General features: G+C 30.1%; 2 protein-coding genes across 2 annotated transcripts; both read right to left on the bottom strand.

The window, feature by feature from the left end:
• Nucleotides 1–3,441: 3,441 nt before the first annotated feature.
• On the bottom strand, nt 3,442–6,391 carry LOC105787810 (uncharacterized). The gene is made up of 5 exons (XM_012614372.2): nt 6,004–6,391; nt 5,788–5,921; nt 4,607–4,754; nt 4,418–4,524; nt 3,442–3,742 (listed from the first exon to the last, which is right to left on the bottom strand). The coding sequence occupies exons 1-5, from the start codon at nt 6,299–6,301 to the stop codon at nt 3,701–3,703; spliced, it is 729 nt and encodes a 242-aa protein (XP_012469826.1). The 5' UTR covers nt 6,302–6,391; the 3' UTR covers nt 3,442–3,700.
• Nucleotides 6,392–16,393: 10,002 nt separating this feature from the next.
• On the bottom strand, nt 16,394–17,375 carry LOC105787840 ((-)-isopiperitenol/(-)-carveol dehydrogenase, mitochondrial). Its single transcript, XM_012614411.2, has one exon. The coding sequence runs from the start codon at nt 17,300–17,302 to the stop codon at nt 16,523–16,525; it is 780 nt and encodes a 259-aa protein (XP_012469865.1). The 5' UTR covers nt 17,303–17,375; the 3' UTR covers nt 16,394–16,522.
• Nucleotides 17,376–19,229: the final 1,854 nt, after the last annotated feature.

The following is a 19,229-nucleotide window of genomic DNA, read 5'->3' as shown; positions in this document are numbered from 1 at the left end:
ATTTAAACTAAATGGTTCAGGTATGTGTGAAATTATATGTTTATGAAACATAAAGGTAAGTTTAGCATTTAATGTAATAATATGAATACATATGAGTTAGTTAAACTTATATGTGTTTGTGATTTGTTTGAATTCAATTTAGTTGAATTGAATTTATAATTTTCATTGAAATGATTTATTTGCTTATGGCTTACTCAGCTTCCAAAGCTTACTTTGTGCATTCTTCCAAAGTTTTATAGATTATCGAAGTTAGCTCAGACTCGGGGATCATCGGGAAACGTCATCGCACTATCGATGATTTTGTTGGTACTTTTGAAGCTTTGTATATATGGTATATGGCATGTATAGGCTAGTGAACTATTAGTATATTTTTTAAATGTAATTCTAGCCATGTGATTTGGCTTGGAAATGGTGTATATGATGGAATTGTGTTTAGCATGCTTATTATGATATTGGACGTTTTGATGATTAAATGATGGCAAAGAATGAATATGTTTTATGAATGATTGGTCGATTATTTACGTACGGTTCTAATTGGTAAAAAGAAAAAAGAAAAAAGAAAAAAATGAAAATGAATTGACTGTTCTGAACAGTGTTTTGGATCGATAATGCCTCGTAACCCTAATCCAGCGACGGATTCAGGATAGGGAGTGTTACATTAAATGTTACTTTGGTCATGCTATACAGTTGTTGGATGTGTACATAAATGGTAAGTTAGTAAGTATACATGAGTTATGCCATGTGTATTGGGTAATGAAAGGTGAGTTGTTATAATGTAGATGTTATAATGCCATGATATGAGTTGAAATGTATATTGAAGTTAAAATGTTTAGTAGAAATAATGAATTTGTGCTATTAATGTGAAATTAGTGTAATAAACATGAGAATCATTATGTCAATAAATATGAAATGTCTTATTATTGGAGTGAATGTATTTAAAATATCACTTGAACAATTTGTATTAAAGTCCCATTTGAATTATACAATAGGACATAAGTCTGTTTAAATTAGGAAAGGTTAAAACTATAGACAACATCTCCTATTCCTACTTTGAAAAATAGTTAAAATTATATAAAATGAATTAGAGGATGAGTCTAATAGTTCTTAAAACCTTATTAACTCTAGTTTCTAACGAAATAAACAGTAAATTTATCCAATTTATATTTTGGGATAAAATATAATCAATTGAAGGAGATCAAAGATATTTGGCAACAGCTTTGTCCCAACTTTGAAATTTTCCTAGCATGAGTGTAAGAAAGAATAAATTTTGGAAAAATTGTGGTTGAAAGCTTCATGAGTTTCGTTTCTAAAATATCAAGCAGATTTTAATTTTTAAATTTTTGAATTGAGAAATAAATAATTTAGCCATTGCTTCTCAAGTAAAGAATTCTGTTTTGAAAGACTAAATTTTGTTGAGTCAATCGAATGATTATATTATATGCTTATTAAATGTGTATTTAAATGGTAAGTATCAAATAGATAAATGAATATGTATGAATATTCTTATGATACTATGAGAAATGGAATATGAATAATAAGGTGATAACTAAAACTTATTTGTATTAGTATGATTGAAAAGGATGAATGTACCATCTAAATGTTACTTGATAGTTTTTTAGAGCACTGGGTGTCTGTGAGAACATTTCGAGAGTTCCCCAGAGCACTAGGTGCTCATGAGCATTAATAAGTTCTCCAAAGCACCGGGTGTCCATGAGAACACATTACTAGCTCTAGAGCATTGGGTGTTTGTAAGCATATACCGATGTATTCGATAATTCTCTAGAGCACTGGGTGTCGGTGAGCAAGGGTTTGGTGTTCATTATAAAGAAGTGTTTGGTCCGGTAGTTAGACTTGATACCATCAGATTAGTGGTGACACTGGCAGCTAAAAACAATTGGTTAATTTATCAGTTAAATGTGAAATCAACCTTTTTACATGGAGAGTTGCAAGAGCAGGTATTTATTGATCAACACCTGGTTATGTGAAGCATGGAAGTGAACATAAAGTTTATATATTGAAAAAGGAGTTGGGTTTCCAAGAGCTAGGTACAGTCGCATGGATGCTTATTTCAATATGAAAGGTTTTCAAAAATGCCCATATAAGCATCCACTTTATACAAAATTTGAAGATGGGAAGCTTGTTATTATATGCTTATATGTTGATGATTTGATTTAGATCGGGAATGATATTGCATGACTTAAAAATTTTAAGCATTCAATGATATTGACCGAGTTTGATATGTCTGATCTTGGTTTGATGCATTGTTTTTTTGGCGGGAATTGAAGTGAAGCAATTTATTGCTGGAACTTTTATTTCACAAAAGAAATATGTTAGGTCTATTTTAGAAATCTATAGATATAAGGCTGAAGTTAGAGAAGAATTATTCAGAGAAACAGATTGACAGTACGTACTCTTTACAAACAAATCGTAGGAAGTCTGATGTATTTAACAACCACTAGACTTGAAATAATGTACTTTGTAAGTCTTATTAGCAGGTACATGGAGAATCCAAAAGAAACTCATTTGCTGACAACTAAAAGGGTTCTTAGGTATTTGCAAGTGAATATGGTATTTTGTACAAGAAAGGAGAAAAGTAAGATCTAATTGGGTTTACCAATAGTGATTTTGCCAGTGATAAAGATGATAGAAAAAGTACTTTGGCTTATGTTCATGAGTTGTTTCATGGTGAAGACACAACAAGTTGTTACGTTGTCTACCACAGAAGCAAAATTTGTGGATGCAACTATTTGTGCTACTCAAGCCATTTGGTTGAAGAGCATACTTCCAGAGATTCATTTTCACCAGCAAAAACCAACTACAATTTACTGTGATAACAATTCAGCAATTAAACTTTCGAAGAATCTAGCATTGCATGAGAGATGTAAAATTTCACTTTCTCGGGATCTCACCAAGGAGAAGATTGTCAAAGCCCGAGAAACAAACACAACTAGAACTCATGCCACACTTGGGGTGGTGAACACTCTTAACCAATTAGACCAATTCTCATTTAATTAATACATATATTTTTTTAAATTATAAAAATAGATTTTTTAATGGATTAAAAAATAAACACGTAAAATCACACGTCACACATATCACTGGTATTAGATAATAAATTGACTCTTAAAGTGTGTTTGGTTGGGTGGGTAGAAAAGGGAAGGGATGTGAGGAGGGAATGAATTTTGAGTATGCTTGATTGGGAATAAAAATGAGAGGAAAAGAAAAAGGAAAGATTATTTTTCATCCCGAGAAAAAATAAGAGAATTCAAAATTATACATTTTCAAATGTTTTATTTTCTTTAGATTTAAACAAAATTATTTTTTCTCACGATAAAAAAATTTTAATTTTCCATCCTTCAAATTTCTTCTACCCTACGAAGGCCTTAATTTTAACAATACAATTGTATCATTGTGCATATAAAATTGAAAATGAATCTCACATTGTTATCACATCAATCATGAACATGCCTTTTTTTTCCATTTTATAATTATTTTTTACATCAAATGCATTACTAGACATTTGAAATTTGTCAACAATGCATGTAAACAGGATACAAAATATAGAAGTTAAACTAAATAATATAAAATATAAAAAAATATGGAAATGTATATCATATATGACAGTAGGTTCCAATGGCAGCGCAAATGTCCTTTATGTAACGAAGGGTTTTATGTGCTGGTGGCGCAGGCAATTAGCTCGTCAAAATTTGAAATTGTTCTTCAAGAAACAAACCACTTCTTGCTGCAACAGGTCAAACAAACACATCACTACAGGCTCTCTCAACACATAGGATTCTTACATTTCTATGTTATTTGTGAATATTTATATGCGAGTATAGGGTATGATCATCCATATGAAAAAACAGAAATTAAATACATCTATAATAACACTCTGTTTTTATCTGACACTCACATGGAAGATGGGGTGGTTTAGAAGTTTTTATAAGATGCTATCACCTTTGCTACTAAATAACAAATTTGCACTTGCTATCATATTAGATGTCTGAATGGAGATCATTATATTAAGAGTTAATTTGTATTTTGCTTTTAATTTCTGTATGTTAGATAAAAGAGTAAATTGATCCGTTTTATTAAAATTTTTATCAATTTCTACTATTAAAAACTGGTATAGATGATGAAATAACTAAACAGTTGCATGTAAGTGCACGTTGCTGACATATAGAGACCAGTTTTTAACCGTAAAAATTGATGAAATGTTTAACAGAATGACCAATTTGTTTTTTATTTAACGTACAAGGATTAATCTACCCTTTTTTTAATTAAATGGGGCAAATGCAACCTGACTCTTAGTACAAAAGCTTTTATGATACTTTTACCGTTGTTTGAAAATAAAAAATTCAAGAGCTTATATTATGATGTAATGGAGTCCAAGGGAACGAAAGGAAGAGGAACTTACCATCAAACAGAGGATGATACATGCAGCAGCGCCAGGAAATAAAGCAAACCAAAAATTTAAGTGGTGTAACTTAACTCCATCAATGAATAGAATTGGCAAACTGGCAGCTGTTCTCAAAATTAGACCATCAGATGTGGGAATGGATATATATATATATATAATTGAAAGCAATGGGTAGAAGAAGTATACCTGGTGGATGATTGGAACGTGTAAGGATCATGAAAGCTATGGAAGCGGCAAGGGCGGCGCTTCTAGCAAGCCAGCCAGGCCCAAATACTGAGAATGCCGCAACACCGATTGCTGCACAACCTATCTGAGCCATGAACATATTGTACTTCTGCAACATCATTCAGCTTTTCATCACTTGCCTATACTTTTCATCTCTATATATACAACTTATAGTTAACAGGCCAACATATATAGAAAATGTGCATATGCTCTGTCTCTGTCCAGTGAAAGTTAACCTAAGAAAGATCCTTAATTCCTCAAGTAATCTATGCTATCCGAATTTGGGATCAACATGGATATTTTAAGAAGAATAAAAAAGTTGAAGCAACATCACTACCAAGTAGTTGTCGTACAGGGTACCTCCATAGATACCTTTATCGACACAGTACTCTCAACGGCCGACTACTTCCATTGGTCATGATCAAACTCGCCAACATATCTCTATCATCAGTACTGTTCGCTCTGAACTTAGGGAACATCCAAGCTGCCACTATTAGAACGACTATCATATTGGCATGACAACAATCATTCATTTTCTGTAAACCCTATAACTTCACATCATCACCTGACAATATAACATAACCACCCTTAGGAGCGGCCTTGCCTGCCCCTAAAAGAAATTAGAAAATTAATTTTTTTTACCCTTTAAAATGTATAAATTTATAAATCCCTCAAAAATAATTAAATTTTAATTTAATCCTTTAAAAAATTATAAAAATATTAAATATTACAATTGTAAAATTATATTATAACTCTTATAAAAATTTACAACTTATTTCTAACCCTTCCAAATTTTTCTAGCCTACTACCCTCATTGCAGTACAATAAGGAGACCTGTCCACCTATGGAAGTCCATCACGTGACCTCTCAAACTCTCTGTATAAAAACCCTAAACTCCTCTTCTCTTCCTCTCGACGACTCACCGCCCTTATTGGATGAACTGACCTCCTACCTCCACCGTTTCTTCCTCTTTTATTTGGTATCAACAATAAACATTGAAACTTATAGAACTATAAATGAGAAATTTCTTTAGAAATCCCAACTCAGTCTAACAGCCAATTGAACCCAATTGTAGGTACAATAATTAGTCATGAACTCTGATGCTAAGAAAAGGTCTAAAATGGGGAGCACAAGTGAAATACCCGAGCAGCAGGAGAGGATGGAGTTGCAAACAGGACCGCACAAACAGCTCCTAAAGGTGCAATTGTCATTGAAACCCCTTGTGGTGCTAATATTTGATCCATCTTTCCCAATATCGCCATTGCAGCAAATGCTCCTGCTCAAAACTTCAAAATTAAGAAGCTGGAAATTAAATGTACTTAAAAAACATCTGCACATTTTTGTATAATATTACTAACCTGCAGAAGGCCAAATGATGTCACTGAGAGAAGGAGAAGCAGCAGAGCTTTTCTCTGGTTTCCAAGAATCCCAAAGCGGTGCCGCCGCATTGCTACTGCTTGATGCTACCACAACACCATATCCCCTTCTTTTCTCTTGTCTTGTCCTTTGAAAAACACCAAATCTCTGCAAAGACAACAGTGAATTCAAACATGTCGAGGAAGGTGATGGTTTCAATGTTCTTGCTGCTGCTATGATGGGATTGGTTTGATGATGATAATAGTAGCTAAAACTCGTACTCATGAGTTGGGCAGCCATTAATTCCTTAATGTCTTAAAACCCACCACCACCGTCTCCTGAATGAGACAGCAACTGCAATTGGATATATCATATCATATATATGTTATGTGGTTGATTTTAAAAAGGGAAAAATAAAAGAATATATGTGATGTCTTATAATGTAAGAGAGAGATATAAAAGACAGCTGACCATTGAGAAAGGGCGGTCAGACATGGACTTTTAGAGGGTTCCAAAGGTCATTCCTTCGAAAAGGCAATCCATGGCTTAAGAAAAGGAAACCTTCGGTTGCCTTCTTTTCCAGCCAATAAAATGGACCATATTTTAAATTATTTTGTCTTTTTAGTCAGAGTGTTGACAATGTTAATTTAATAGTGAACTTAACTAGTATAATTTGCCCCGCTCGGAAATTTATTACAAAATTTATTTTTTACTTCTATAAATCATAATAATGCAAAAATAAAAATATTGAGTTTCCTTAAAAATATTTTCAAGTTATTATAATATAACTTTAAATTATTTTTAGTTATTATCATTATAAATAAGGGTTAGTATTTGGTACACTAATAGTGTGTTATTTTTTTACAAATGGCTTTAAAGAATTGACATGCGTCTCTTTTTCTCAGAAAGTCTAAAACTCTACACCAAATATAATTCTTATAATTAATTAATAATTTTATTCAAACATAATATTTTATTATTCTGAGAAAATATAACTTATTTTGGTCTAAGTTTGGTAACAAAATTAATTAATTAATTAAAGGTATGGACTTAATTGAACATTCTAATGCTTCAAATAGTGACTTAATTGCATAAGCAACAAAATGTGAGGGACCGAATTTGGAATTAACCCATTATCCATTTCCCCAAATCCCACAACATTTTCCCTTTGTGCAGGTGTCATCAAGCCACCACCCGTGGACACTCTTTCTAATATAGATGCAAGTATGAATTCTATTACGCTTCGTGTTGAATCAATTAATTTTTTAGATTATTATAAAATAAAATTTTGAAAATTAAAATATGTTTAAAGCCTATGCTCTTTGTGAAATTTAAATTTAAATTTAAATTTTTTTAAAGAAATTTATTCAAAAGCATTAAGTCTAATTGTTAACATCATTAAAACCCTTTTGTTTTTTTTGTTTTTTTGGTAAAAAAACATAAAAGGAACTTTTACATCCAAATCATTTTGGCCTAGTCAAACTCTCTAAATCATCATGAATAAGATTTAAAACATAATCAGGCAGTTGCAAGAAACTATAGAATCCTATCTCCCTGCCAAGGGCATGTCTAGCTAATGCATTTGCTGCTTTATTTCTTTCCCCGTAGACATGTTGTATTTTCACTTCCCATTGATTTTGAATCAAACACTTACCATCCCGAGCCACTGCAAAATGAGGAATCCCTGACATAGGACTCAATTGTTGGAGGCGGTGCCCTAAGTGTAGTATCTTAATCAATATACACTTGTAATTTTTTGAACAAATTGGTTAATAAAACAAATCATTGATTACAATTAATATAATTTGTATTATTGTCCTTAAATGGTTTTTGCACGCAAAGCAAAATGGAAGCAAATGTTGCTCATTGGTTGTCTAATTATTAACTAATACTAAGTGGTATTACGTGGTCGGATCGTAATACGAAAAGATAATTTGTATTAGTAGACGAACCTAAACATGTCCTTAGTTTAATCAGAAATGAGCAAACCGATTGAAAGACTAATATGTCGTCTATCATGTCCAATTGGGGAGATGTCTTGTCTTGGGTGTAACAACCCATTTTCAATGAAATCGTAATAGTGGTTCCAGGACCATAAATTCGAAGTCAAAAAATTTATTTTACTATTATTTTATGGTCTACAGTATGATTGAAATACCATATAAAAATTTAGATAAGAAATTTTACTGTTTACATGCTTAATTTGATAAAAAGGATTAAATAGCATAAAGTGCAAAAGTTGTGTTTTAATAGCTAAAGGTATTAAATAGCTATAGAATTTTAAAGTGGATGTCCTTATATAGTAATTAGCCATTAAGGTTGTTAGTGGATAAGTATGGTTTGTTATTATTGAAATTTTGATTAGTTTTTAAGGTTAAATTAGTAAATAGGTAATAAATGATAAATTAAATAAAACAAACTATTATCATCCATTGTTATCATCTTCCACCAAAAATTTAAAAGAAAACCTAGCCATGGAAGCTTGAAATTTCAACAGGCTTATTTTGCTCAATTAGGTATGAATTTTTGTCTCGTTTTTGATGATTTCTATGTTTCCGGGATCGTTGTAGCTTAATCTAGCTAGCCCAGGGATTAATTTGCAAATTTGTTAAAGTAGTAGGATTTTAACATTGATGAATATGCTTGAATTTTAAAGTTTGATGATAGAAAATGAATGGTTGTTGTTAGATAAATAATTTTTGTAAAGAGATTTTTGGTAAAATTATCAATTAGAGACTAAATTGAAAAAGGTGATAAATTTATGGTAAATTTTGTGAATTTTGTGAAATAAATGGGCTGCTGTTAATATGTATAAAAATCGACTAGGCTTGGGTAAGGATTAAATTGCATGAATTTCATTTTTCGAGCTTAGGGACTAAATTACAAAGGAATTAAAAGTATAGGGAAAATGTTAATTTTGTCAAAATTCCATGTTGGATTAAATTGAATGAGAATTATATTGAAATGAGTTAAATTCATTCGTACAGATCCTGTTAGACATCGTAAAGAGTTAGATCGAGGTAAAGAGAAAATATCGGATTAGTCACCTCCGTATCTACGTACACTCGTCGAGGTAAGTTCGTGTAATTAAATTGTATATAGTGTTTTAAATTGAATTAATTATTTGTGAATTGTATAATTGCCATGAATGAATACTGATTGTATATTCGAAAATTATCGAGCCTCGTTTGAACCTTAGGAATCCGTAGGATACAAATGACATGTCATTAGGGTTACCGATTTCAGCTTTTATGAGCTTACCGTTATTCATCTCAGAGGAACTTACCGTTTACCACTCGTATGAGCATACATGTACATAAATTAACGGATTACAATTCAGTACACCTCGTGTGTACAACCCGCGTATCCAATGATATTCTAAATGGTTCAAAAACACTGTTATGTTATTAGTTTATATGAGTTCGATACGAACTAGTACAGGTATTTACATGAATTACATGGAAATGATTTATATATGATATATGGATACATGGTATAGATGTTACATGTATATGGAATTTGAATAGTGGTTGAATTCATACATGTTTCTTGATATTATATGAATTACATGACTAACATAGTTGTTGAGGATATGTGTTTAGGCTTTTGGCCAAATTGAGTTGGATGTGTTTTGTATGCTTACCTTAAATGTGATTAAATGGTAAGTTAATTTCTTTGTTATACGAACTTACTAAGCTTAAATGCTTACTCTGTGTTATTTTTCGTGTTTTATAGTGATTCAAAAGCTCGTTCGGGTTGGAAGCTTGTTAGAGCCGTATCACACTATCCATCGGCTCTTTTGGTACTTTCGGTTAATTAATTCTGGTTATAATGGCATGTATAGGTTAATTTGGTCAATGCTGGCATATAAGTGTTTTGTTGAGATTAGTCACTTATTTGGCTTGTGTTTGGTATATTTTGATGTACATATATATGTGGCCTTATCATATTTAATGTGTGTTTGATATGGTTGAATGATGGAAATTAAAATGTGGTTTGAATATGCATATAAGATATGTTATATACCTTGGTGTGATTTAGTGCTTTGTTATGGAGAACTTATAGGTATATTGACTATTGGTTTAGAATAGTATATTTGGTACCAAATGGGTGAGCTTTATAAATGACCTACATGATAGGTTTTGGTATAATTATGCATATATGTATTTGGTCACTTAGGTAAATTTGGATACATGGTTGACATATTTGTATATTGTCATTTGAAGTGCCTAAAGGTATATTGGTTGTATGTGATGATTTTAACTGTTTAAGGCTAAATTTTGGCTTGTTTTGGATGCCTAATTATGATTTGTATATATGCAAAATGTTGGGTGTAAATGGATGCCAAATTGGGTGAGAAATGTGGCTTTTAAAATGGTCTATTTTTGTCTACACGGGCAAAGACACGAGCGTGTGTCTCGGTCGTGTATGACACATAGCCAAGTGACATGACCGTGTGACCCAAGTCAGTGAGTTACACGGGCTGAGACACGGTTGTGTGTTCTTATTTCGAATGTCCACACGGCTTAAAACACAGGCGTGTGACCTCTGCAGCTTTGAAAAATTTCAATATTTTTTGAAAAATTCTTTGAGTATCCGGTTTAGTCCCGACTTGTTTCTAACGCGTATTTTAAGCCTCGAGGGCTCGTATAAGGGACAATATGTTTGATTTCGACTGGTTTCTGACATGAATATTATATTATATGAAATGTTTGAAATGTCTATTTATTTGATCTGTAAACTCCGATAATGCTCCGTAATCCTGTTTCAACGATAGATATGGGTTAGGGGTGTTACATTGGGCATCAGAACGGATGAGTCCTAAAAGATAGAGACATGGATGTGATTGACCAGACTGATAGTATATCGAAAATGACCCAAGCAAAATAGATCCTGGATTTGTTTATGGATTTATTTACTCGTGACGTTCATAGTGTGACATACCTAAATTTCGAGTGGATGACGGATTATGTATGCGTGACTTGTACACTTTAATATAAGTAAAAGTTTGAGTTCAAATAGATAAGGAACCGAAAGCTAGAGCATTGGGTATACGACTTCTGTAGTATATAACGCCATTCACAACAATGGAATTCATAGCCCAAATTATGGGTAAATGATATCCTCTCATTGGCATTACATGGTTGATGAAAAGTAAACGTAACCATGAGTCGTTCATCTTTATGATGGATAACTTTATCACTATTTGATAGTGATTGACTTTTCATGAAGGAAGATGTAATGGTTATCATGAGACAAAATAGGATCATATTTGGAGAACAGATTATCCCAAAGAGATCAATGATATCTTATGAGGTTAACACAATTATGATAAGGTCATTGGATGAGCACTAAGTAGTTGTTTTCGTAATGGTATGTCGTTAAGGAGAGCTTAGTTACAATACTATAGTGGAATGACTTCGTGACTAAATGAGTTTATAATTAATAGGGAAAAAGCTGGAACTTAATTATAAATCATTTGAGCCTCAACTACATATGTCCAATCGGTCCCTCTGCTAGCTCATTGAAGGCATAAATGAATTGCGTGTTTGAATAAAAATGAACGAAATGAATAGAAAAAGAGAAATGGGAAACATTCAAGAATGATTATGGTTTTCTCTGAAATAGAGAAATGAAATAATTTGAAAATGAATGTAGGTTTCAAAAAATGGAAATAAAAATGGAAATTTAAAATCCTATATAGGATTACTTAGAAAATTATGGAAGAATGAGTTTTATGTTTTTGGATTGTTTTGAAGCCCGAAAATGAAAATAAATCATTTGATCATAATGAACATGTTGAGTTGTGACATATTGAATGAAATTTCTTAAAATTTTATTGGGGGTAAAATCTTAAAAATTTTACTGGAGTAAAATTGGGATGAGAAAATTATTTAATATGTAAATATTAAATTTTATTTTGTGAAATAGAAAAACTGATTCGGGTTGGATCACATTACAGAGTACTAGGTTAAAAAGGTCCAGAAAATACTCGTAATTGGACCCGATGTGAGAGAAGCCCTAAACCTCTCATATAACATGAAGGGGGAAACGACCCTAGTAGAAATACAAGGGTGAGTCGTTCACTCATCTCTTACTCTAAGTAGGATGTTGCTTTTCTATTTAAAATAAACATCTACAATTCTGCAAAGGTTCTACTTCTCTTCTTATAAATAGATAGCACCGATGGAGCTATTAAAAATAACTTTTGAAATATTGTTATTCGTCAAAAAATAGAGAGAATTTATTCTCAACTTATAAATATATTTCTTAAAATAACAATTTGAGTATATTATAGGACCAAAATTAAAATTGGACCATTCATTTAAAATCTAAAAGAAAGCTTTGTTTGTAATTTGGATAGGTGTCAATAGGAGGAAGAAAAAAATAAAGTATAAAAATTAAATTTAAAATTTGAGCATGATCAAAACTGAAATTAGGCCACTCATCTAAAATCTAAAAAAAAAAAAAAACATTTGTTTGTATTTTTGACGAGTGCTAGTAGGAGGTAGGGCTTGGACATTACTTTTATACGGGATAAATCTTAAAATTATACATGAATTTTGGCTTAATGTGTAATTTTATATATGAGCTTTGATTTTGTGCAATTTTGCACATGAAATTTTGATTTGATTCAGTTCTCACAAATTATTGACACAATTATTGATATAACATCATTTTATGTTTATATATTGTATACATGTATTATTATATTTATCCAATATAAAAATAAATTAATGTATTTATTTCCTTAAATGTGTATAATTGAATCAAAATTAAAGTTTCATATATACATTTGAACTCAATTAAAGTTTTGTGTGTATAATTGCACCTAATCTAAGTTCATATATCAAATTGCACATTTAATCATAGTTTATGTATAAATTTGAGATTTATTCATTTTATATATAGCGTCGATGGGTTATGATTATAGTTATTATGATCTATTAACTAGTATGGTTTCCAGCCCACACTTCGCGTTGGATTTATTATCTATTTGTGTTAAATTATAGAGCAAAAAGTCAAATGTTAAAATATGTTCTAAGTCCCTATACATTTTCTACATTTGAAATTTAGTCTTTCTATTTTTATTTTTCAGAATATAGTCCTATTTTTGGATATAAAATTTTGGTCCAATTGTTACCACCATTAAAATTATTTTATTGTATTCTCTCGTATGACATTTTGAAATTTTTAAAAATTAATTAATAGTCATATAACAATAAAAATAATGTTGAAAATATTGATTAAGATTTTCCTTAAAATACTCATTTGAAAATGGTCAAGATGAAATCTTTTTTGTTGGAATAGTTTTCTTGTGAAAACTTAATGCCGTTATTTTGATTGAAATACTTAAAGATAAACTTAGTAGTTTAAAAAGCCCTAAAACTTTTTTAAAAAAATCAATTAAGTTCTTGGGAACTTTTTATACCCAGTTGAACCTCTAAACTAACAAAACTGGTCAAATAGGCCATTTGACTAATATTAATTGTCATAACACTTACGTGGTCGTTAACGACATTGATGTAATACCCCATGCTAGCAAAAGTTGCTAAGGTGACAATGCCACATCATCAAAAAATAAAAATTCAAAGTTTTTTTTAAATAAAAGAAATATTTAAATTTTTTATTAGAATAATATCCAGGTTCATTCGTTTCAAAGTTTAAATTTTTAAAAAATTAAAATTTGTAAAACATTATTAAAATTTATAAAAATATTAAATAAATTTCAAAATTAAAAATAGAAAGAAAAAGAACCATTTAAAAGTTAATAATAGATATTGACATATTGGTTGTCCATATGTCCAATTTCATCGAAGATAATTTTCTAATTTATATAAAGTTTTAAAATATTAAAAACTCATTTTGTTTTTGAAAAATTGAATACGTATCAATGTTTTAATTCTATTAATACCTTTTAGGATGTATGAAAAATTATTTTATAAAATAAATAAATAATTTTATTTTTAATTTTATTAATCGTATAGATACACAAATTTAGTTAGAGAAAATATTTTATGTTAAAAGTTAATTTTTTTAAAGTTTACTCAAGATTTATTATTGATATAGTAGTAAATAATTTGTTTATAGATCTGTTAAACATAAGTTCAATCATATTAATTTTAGTTTTTAAAATATATATATATAGAAAAGTATGGAAAGACAAAAAATACCATCAAAATAATAATAGCTTTCATCTAATAAAAGGGTATGTTAGTTATTTCCTAAGCGAGTTGGTGTCCGTTAACTCGTAACACCAACTCAATTAGGGTTTTAGTAATAGTAAAAAAATAAAGTTTCAGTTGAAAGATAAATTAAAGGTTTTACTAATGTAATTGGCGTGGATTTGGATCTAATCATATGCATATTTTTATTGTTTTTAGTGAAAAGACTAAAACACCCTCAAATAATATTACTTATTTTAATTACGAAGAACATTTCGTAACTTCCTAACCAATTGGTGACCTGATTTAGGGTGACATGAACTCAATTAGGAGCTTAAATAATAATATGGATATGTACAATTAATGAAGGTAATAAAGTGTGCATAATAAAATTAAAATATTTTGAAATATTAAAATAAAACTTTAGCTGAATGGTAAATTAAAGGATTTACTCATGCAATTGATATGGGTTTAAATATCATAATATGCATATTTTGATTTTTTAAGTGAAAAGACTAAAATACCTTCAAATAATATAACTTATTTTAATTACAGAAAGGCGTTCTCATAACTTTCTAACCGAGTTGGTAACCCGATTCAGGTGACATCAACTCTATAAAGAGCTCAAATAATAGTATAGATAGACAATGATAGAGATGATAAATTATGCATATTAAAATAAAAGTGTATAATTAATTCAAAATGGTGTTTTGGTTTAGTGATAAATTTAAGTTTTTATCAATCCAATTGGTGTGGGTTCAAATCCCACCATATTTCTATTTTACTATTTTTTATGAAAGTAAAAGACTAAAATACACTCAAATAATATAATTTATTTTAATTATAAAAGGGCATTTTATAATTTTTCTAATCGAGTTGGTGGCTCCGTTTAGAGTGACACTAACTAAATAAAACACTTAATAAATAATATAAATATGTTAAAATATATATATTTAAAATTAATATTTCTCAATAATTTTTATATATAATAGTTTTAAAAAGAATAGGTTTAATTCATTTCTTATTAATATATATTGGATATATAAGTAACCCACGTACATTATGCGTGAGTTTTGCCTAATTTATGGATTGTTAATATTATGCACATACTGTTCTTGATATTTTTAAGGTCCTAAACGAAATAATAAATTAGATCTTTTTTAAAAAAATTATAAAATGTAATATAATAAAGCTGAAAAGTTTTTGAGGCCCTAGGAGATGAATCATTTATAGTAAAAAAATTGAAAATTCTAGGTATTTAATTAATTTATTTTAGTCTGAATTTTTTTTCCACATTAAAAATTGAAAAAAGAAATTGGACCCATTCAAATTTGGACCCTGGACGGTTGCACTCTCAATCAACTCTCACGGTCGGGCCCGATTATGCATAGAAGCTATTAGTTTTTGTTTTTATTTATATTATTCATGGACGTGGAAGTAATTAAATGTTGAATATATTAATTGTAATTTTAATCATTTTATTCAAATATATTTAGTTTAATAAGTCAAATTTCATATTTTGATCTCGTCAACATGTGACAATTAGCAAACATTTAACTCAAGCAGAATTAAATATTATCATATATGTTTCAATGTGTTACCTTAGATGATACATGAGATTCCACAAGCTTTAAGAAAAAAGATATAAGAGAACAACGAAAAAAATTGTGAAGAAAAGAGAGAGAGTGAAAAGAAATTTGCAATATTTTTTATAAACTTTCAAAAGTGTATTTAGTTGAAGAATTTTAAAATTTGGAGATTTTAAAAGGATAATTATTAGATACATTGTTTGTAGAATTTTTTAGATTTCATAAGTGGGTTGAAAATTTTTTTTACCACGCCTTATAATTTACTTGTCTAACTCCATTGACAGTGTCACAAATAATTTTCCTTATTAAAATGTTAGCATTTTAGATTTCATCAATTCAAAATGCTAACAATTATAATTACCTTTTTTATGGTACGAGAATGATAAAAGCATAGTTAGGCGAGACGAGGCTAAACTATTCCAGAGCAATCATCGTATAGCAGTTAAAGAACTTCATTTGGTGATTGCACGTAAATATACCTATCCAGGGGCCTTGAAGACGCCATTGATGCCGATTACATACTTTGTCATTATTTTTGCATATAATACAGATTCTACTTCTATTCATAATCCTTCCAAACTGTCATATTTCTAATTGCTGGAGTAATAAGATCACAATTGAATTAAGACTACTTCGAGTAAAAGAAAATAATTAAGTTCTAAAAAAACGAAAGCATATCAATTACAAAGTAATACAATCAAGTCAAAATATTCTGTAAAAACCATAGAATTAAGAAAAAGAATTACTGAAAGCAAAAGCAAAAGTTACTAAGCTTGGAAGCCACCGTCGACGGCGAGGTCATGGCCAGTAATCAACTCCGACTCATCACTTGCAAGAAACAGCACTGCATCCGCCACATGTTCGGCTCTCAACACCGCTCCTTGCAGAGCCCTTCCAGCCTCGTAGATTTTCTCAACCTCCTCCACACTCTTCTCATGCACCTCGCATGTCATCGGCGTCGCCATCCCATTAGGCGACACACAGTTTACCCTTATACCATACATCCCTAGCTGTTCACTTGCCAATCGAACTAATCCCAACACCCCATGCTTCGACATGCAATAGTCCGTCCGCCGTTTCGTTCCACGGCTAGCCGCGACACTCGCCGTGCATACAATACTTCCTCTCACTTTGTTCTCCACCATCGCACGCGCCGCGTGCTTAACGCATGCAGACATGCCACGGAGGTTGACCGCCATCAACCGATCAAACTGTTGGAAATCAAGATCAAGAATGCTCTGATCGGACTTACTTATAATCCCAGCATTGCTAAACATTATATCAAGTTGACCATACTTTTGAATACTTGATTCGACCAATGCTTTCACTTGGTTTTCATCGGTAACGTCGCAGCGAATGTAAGTACAATTCTGGGAACCGATTGAAGTAGCTACTTGTTGGCCGAGTTGGTCTTGGATATCGGCGATGATGATCATACGGGCGCCGTGCTCGGCGAACAAACGCGCTGTGGCTTCGCCGATACCGCTTGCTCCGCCGGTGACTATGGCTACTTTTCCGGCTAATTTCTTCTTGGTTAAGTCTGTCATCTTAGATAACACAATGAAATGAATTGGTAATTCTAAAGTTGAATTACAATCCAAATGGTTATTGGATTAGCAATATGTTAGGACAAGCATGGGTCGCTTTCACCTTTTTTTCTCGAGACTCTAATGCTTGGCTTGATATACACGTAAGGTTCGAAGTTGGAAGATTCTTATCTTAATTTATTCAAATATTGTATCAAGTTAATTATTGACAAAAAGGCTTTTTATTTTTAAAATTTAATATCATAAACACGACATTACATGTATAATGTCATGATAGTTTGTTATTTTTATATATTATTCACACACCAAAAATTGGTTAAGATATTTAATGATTATTATTTACAATAAGATTAAAAATTTAAAATCTAAAAATATAGTAACTAAAAATAACTCACTTAAAAATATTAATTAAATCTAGACTGATAATCAAATTTAATCAAATAAATTTAATAATTACCTTTTATTATAATTGAATTTTGAAATTTAAAAAATACATCTAATATCAACTTTGTAGATAATTTTTATATATTTCTTTTATTTTTATGTTTTATGTTGTGTTTCCTCATGTAGTTGCGTGTCGAATTTTATACCAACCATTTTTGCTCACAATTATCACATTTGCTTTTAACTTTTACCTCAATATTTTTTAAGTTAACCTTTTACTCAAAGACGGATATATGAAAATGACGTGGGAGATTGTGTCGAAGTAAAAGTATGAACTCGAAAAATGGATTTATTGTTGTTTTACTGTCATTTTAATATTATATTATTATTATGTTATTATTGTTATTTAAATATTGTATAACTCTTATTTAATTATTAATTTTGTTACTATTTTGGAGGTATTAATTTGCTAAGTTGTAAGTATCTTAGTATTATTTAAGTATAATGATTTTCTTTAATGTATTTTAAATTTGTTGAGAATTATTTGTTTTAATGTTTTTAGTGTATTTGATATCTTATATTTTTTTAAATTTTTAATTTGTTTTTATATAAAAAAATAATCTAAAAAATTAGTACAGGCAGGCTGGGTTGGGTTTGGGTTTAGTATTTTTAATATGGGTCGGGTTTGGTTAGAATTTTAGGTCTATTTTTCGGGTCGAGCCAAGCCTGAACTTAGGAAATTGACCTAAAATTTTGCATTGGACTGACTCAAACCCAACCCGACCCATGATTAAATTTATGTGGGACCTATATGATGCCTTTGTAATATTTATAGGATTTTTTTTATATTTTCATATTTTTCATTTCTCTTTTAAAAATAAATAGTGAAAATGGAAGTGGATCCTACAATTTTTTTCTTTTAAAATACAAGTATTAAATCGGAAATAAGATTCCTACTAAAGAAGAAAAAGAAACAAAGGAATAAACATAAAAGCAAAATTATCGTTTTATAAATGAATTTTGATTTTGTATGATTTTATACATAAAATTTGATTTGATTCAATCGTCATAAATTACAAAAATATTATCGAATTAACACCATTTTACATTGATATATTGCATACACAAACAATTATGTTAATCCAATATGAAAATAAATGTGTGTATTCATTTCTTCAAATGTAAACAATTGAACCAAAATCAAAGTTTCATTTATACATATTAACCGCGATTCAAGTTTCATGTGTATAATCCTACAAAATCAAAATTCATGTATAACATTACTCATTGGACCAAAGTTCATGTATAAACTTGATATTTATTCCTTTTAGTTTTAGTAATGTAAAAAGCATGAAAATGTCACTTTTTAGGACCTGAATTTAGCAACTATTCTCACATCAGAGTTTGAACTTTTTTTTAACCAAGTTAAGTCTTGAAATTGGCAATTGTTTTCACATTGGGGTCTGAACTTTTTTTTATCCAATTTAGACCTTGAACTTAGCAATTATTCTCATATTAGGGTTTGAATTTTTTTGGTCCAAAT

The sequence above is a fragment of the Gossypium raimondii genome, chromosome 7 (genome assembly GCF_025698545.1).
Source record: "Gossypium raimondii isolate GPD5lz chromosome 7, ASM2569854v1, whole genome shotgun sequence".
Lineage (NCBI taxonomy): Eukaryota > Viridiplantae > Streptophyta > Magnoliopsida > Malvales > Malvaceae > Gossypium > Gossypium raimondii.
This window is presented reverse-complemented; position numbering and strand designations above follow the sequence as displayed.

What these genes read in the sequence shown, in the direction of transcription:
- LOC105787810 (XM_012614372.2), bottom strand. Translation starts at nt 6,301, where the DNA reads ATGGCTGCCCAACTCATGAGTACGAGTTTTAGCTACTATTATCATCAT. An exon ending in CATCATTTGGCCTTCTGCAG is followed by an intron (nt 5,922 to 6,003) that starts GTTAGTAATATT and finishes AGTTTTGAGCAG; the next exon opens with GAGCATTTGCTGCAATGGCG. An exon ending in GTATCATCCTCTGTTTGATG is followed by an intron (nt 3,743 to 4,417) that starts GTAAGTTCCTCT and finishes GACCTGTTGCAG; the next exon opens with CAAGAAGTGGTTTGTTTCTT.
- LOC105787840 (XM_012614411.2), bottom strand. Translation starts at nt 17,302, where the DNA reads ATGACAGACTTAACCAAGAAGAAATTAGCCGGAAAAGTAGCCATAGTC.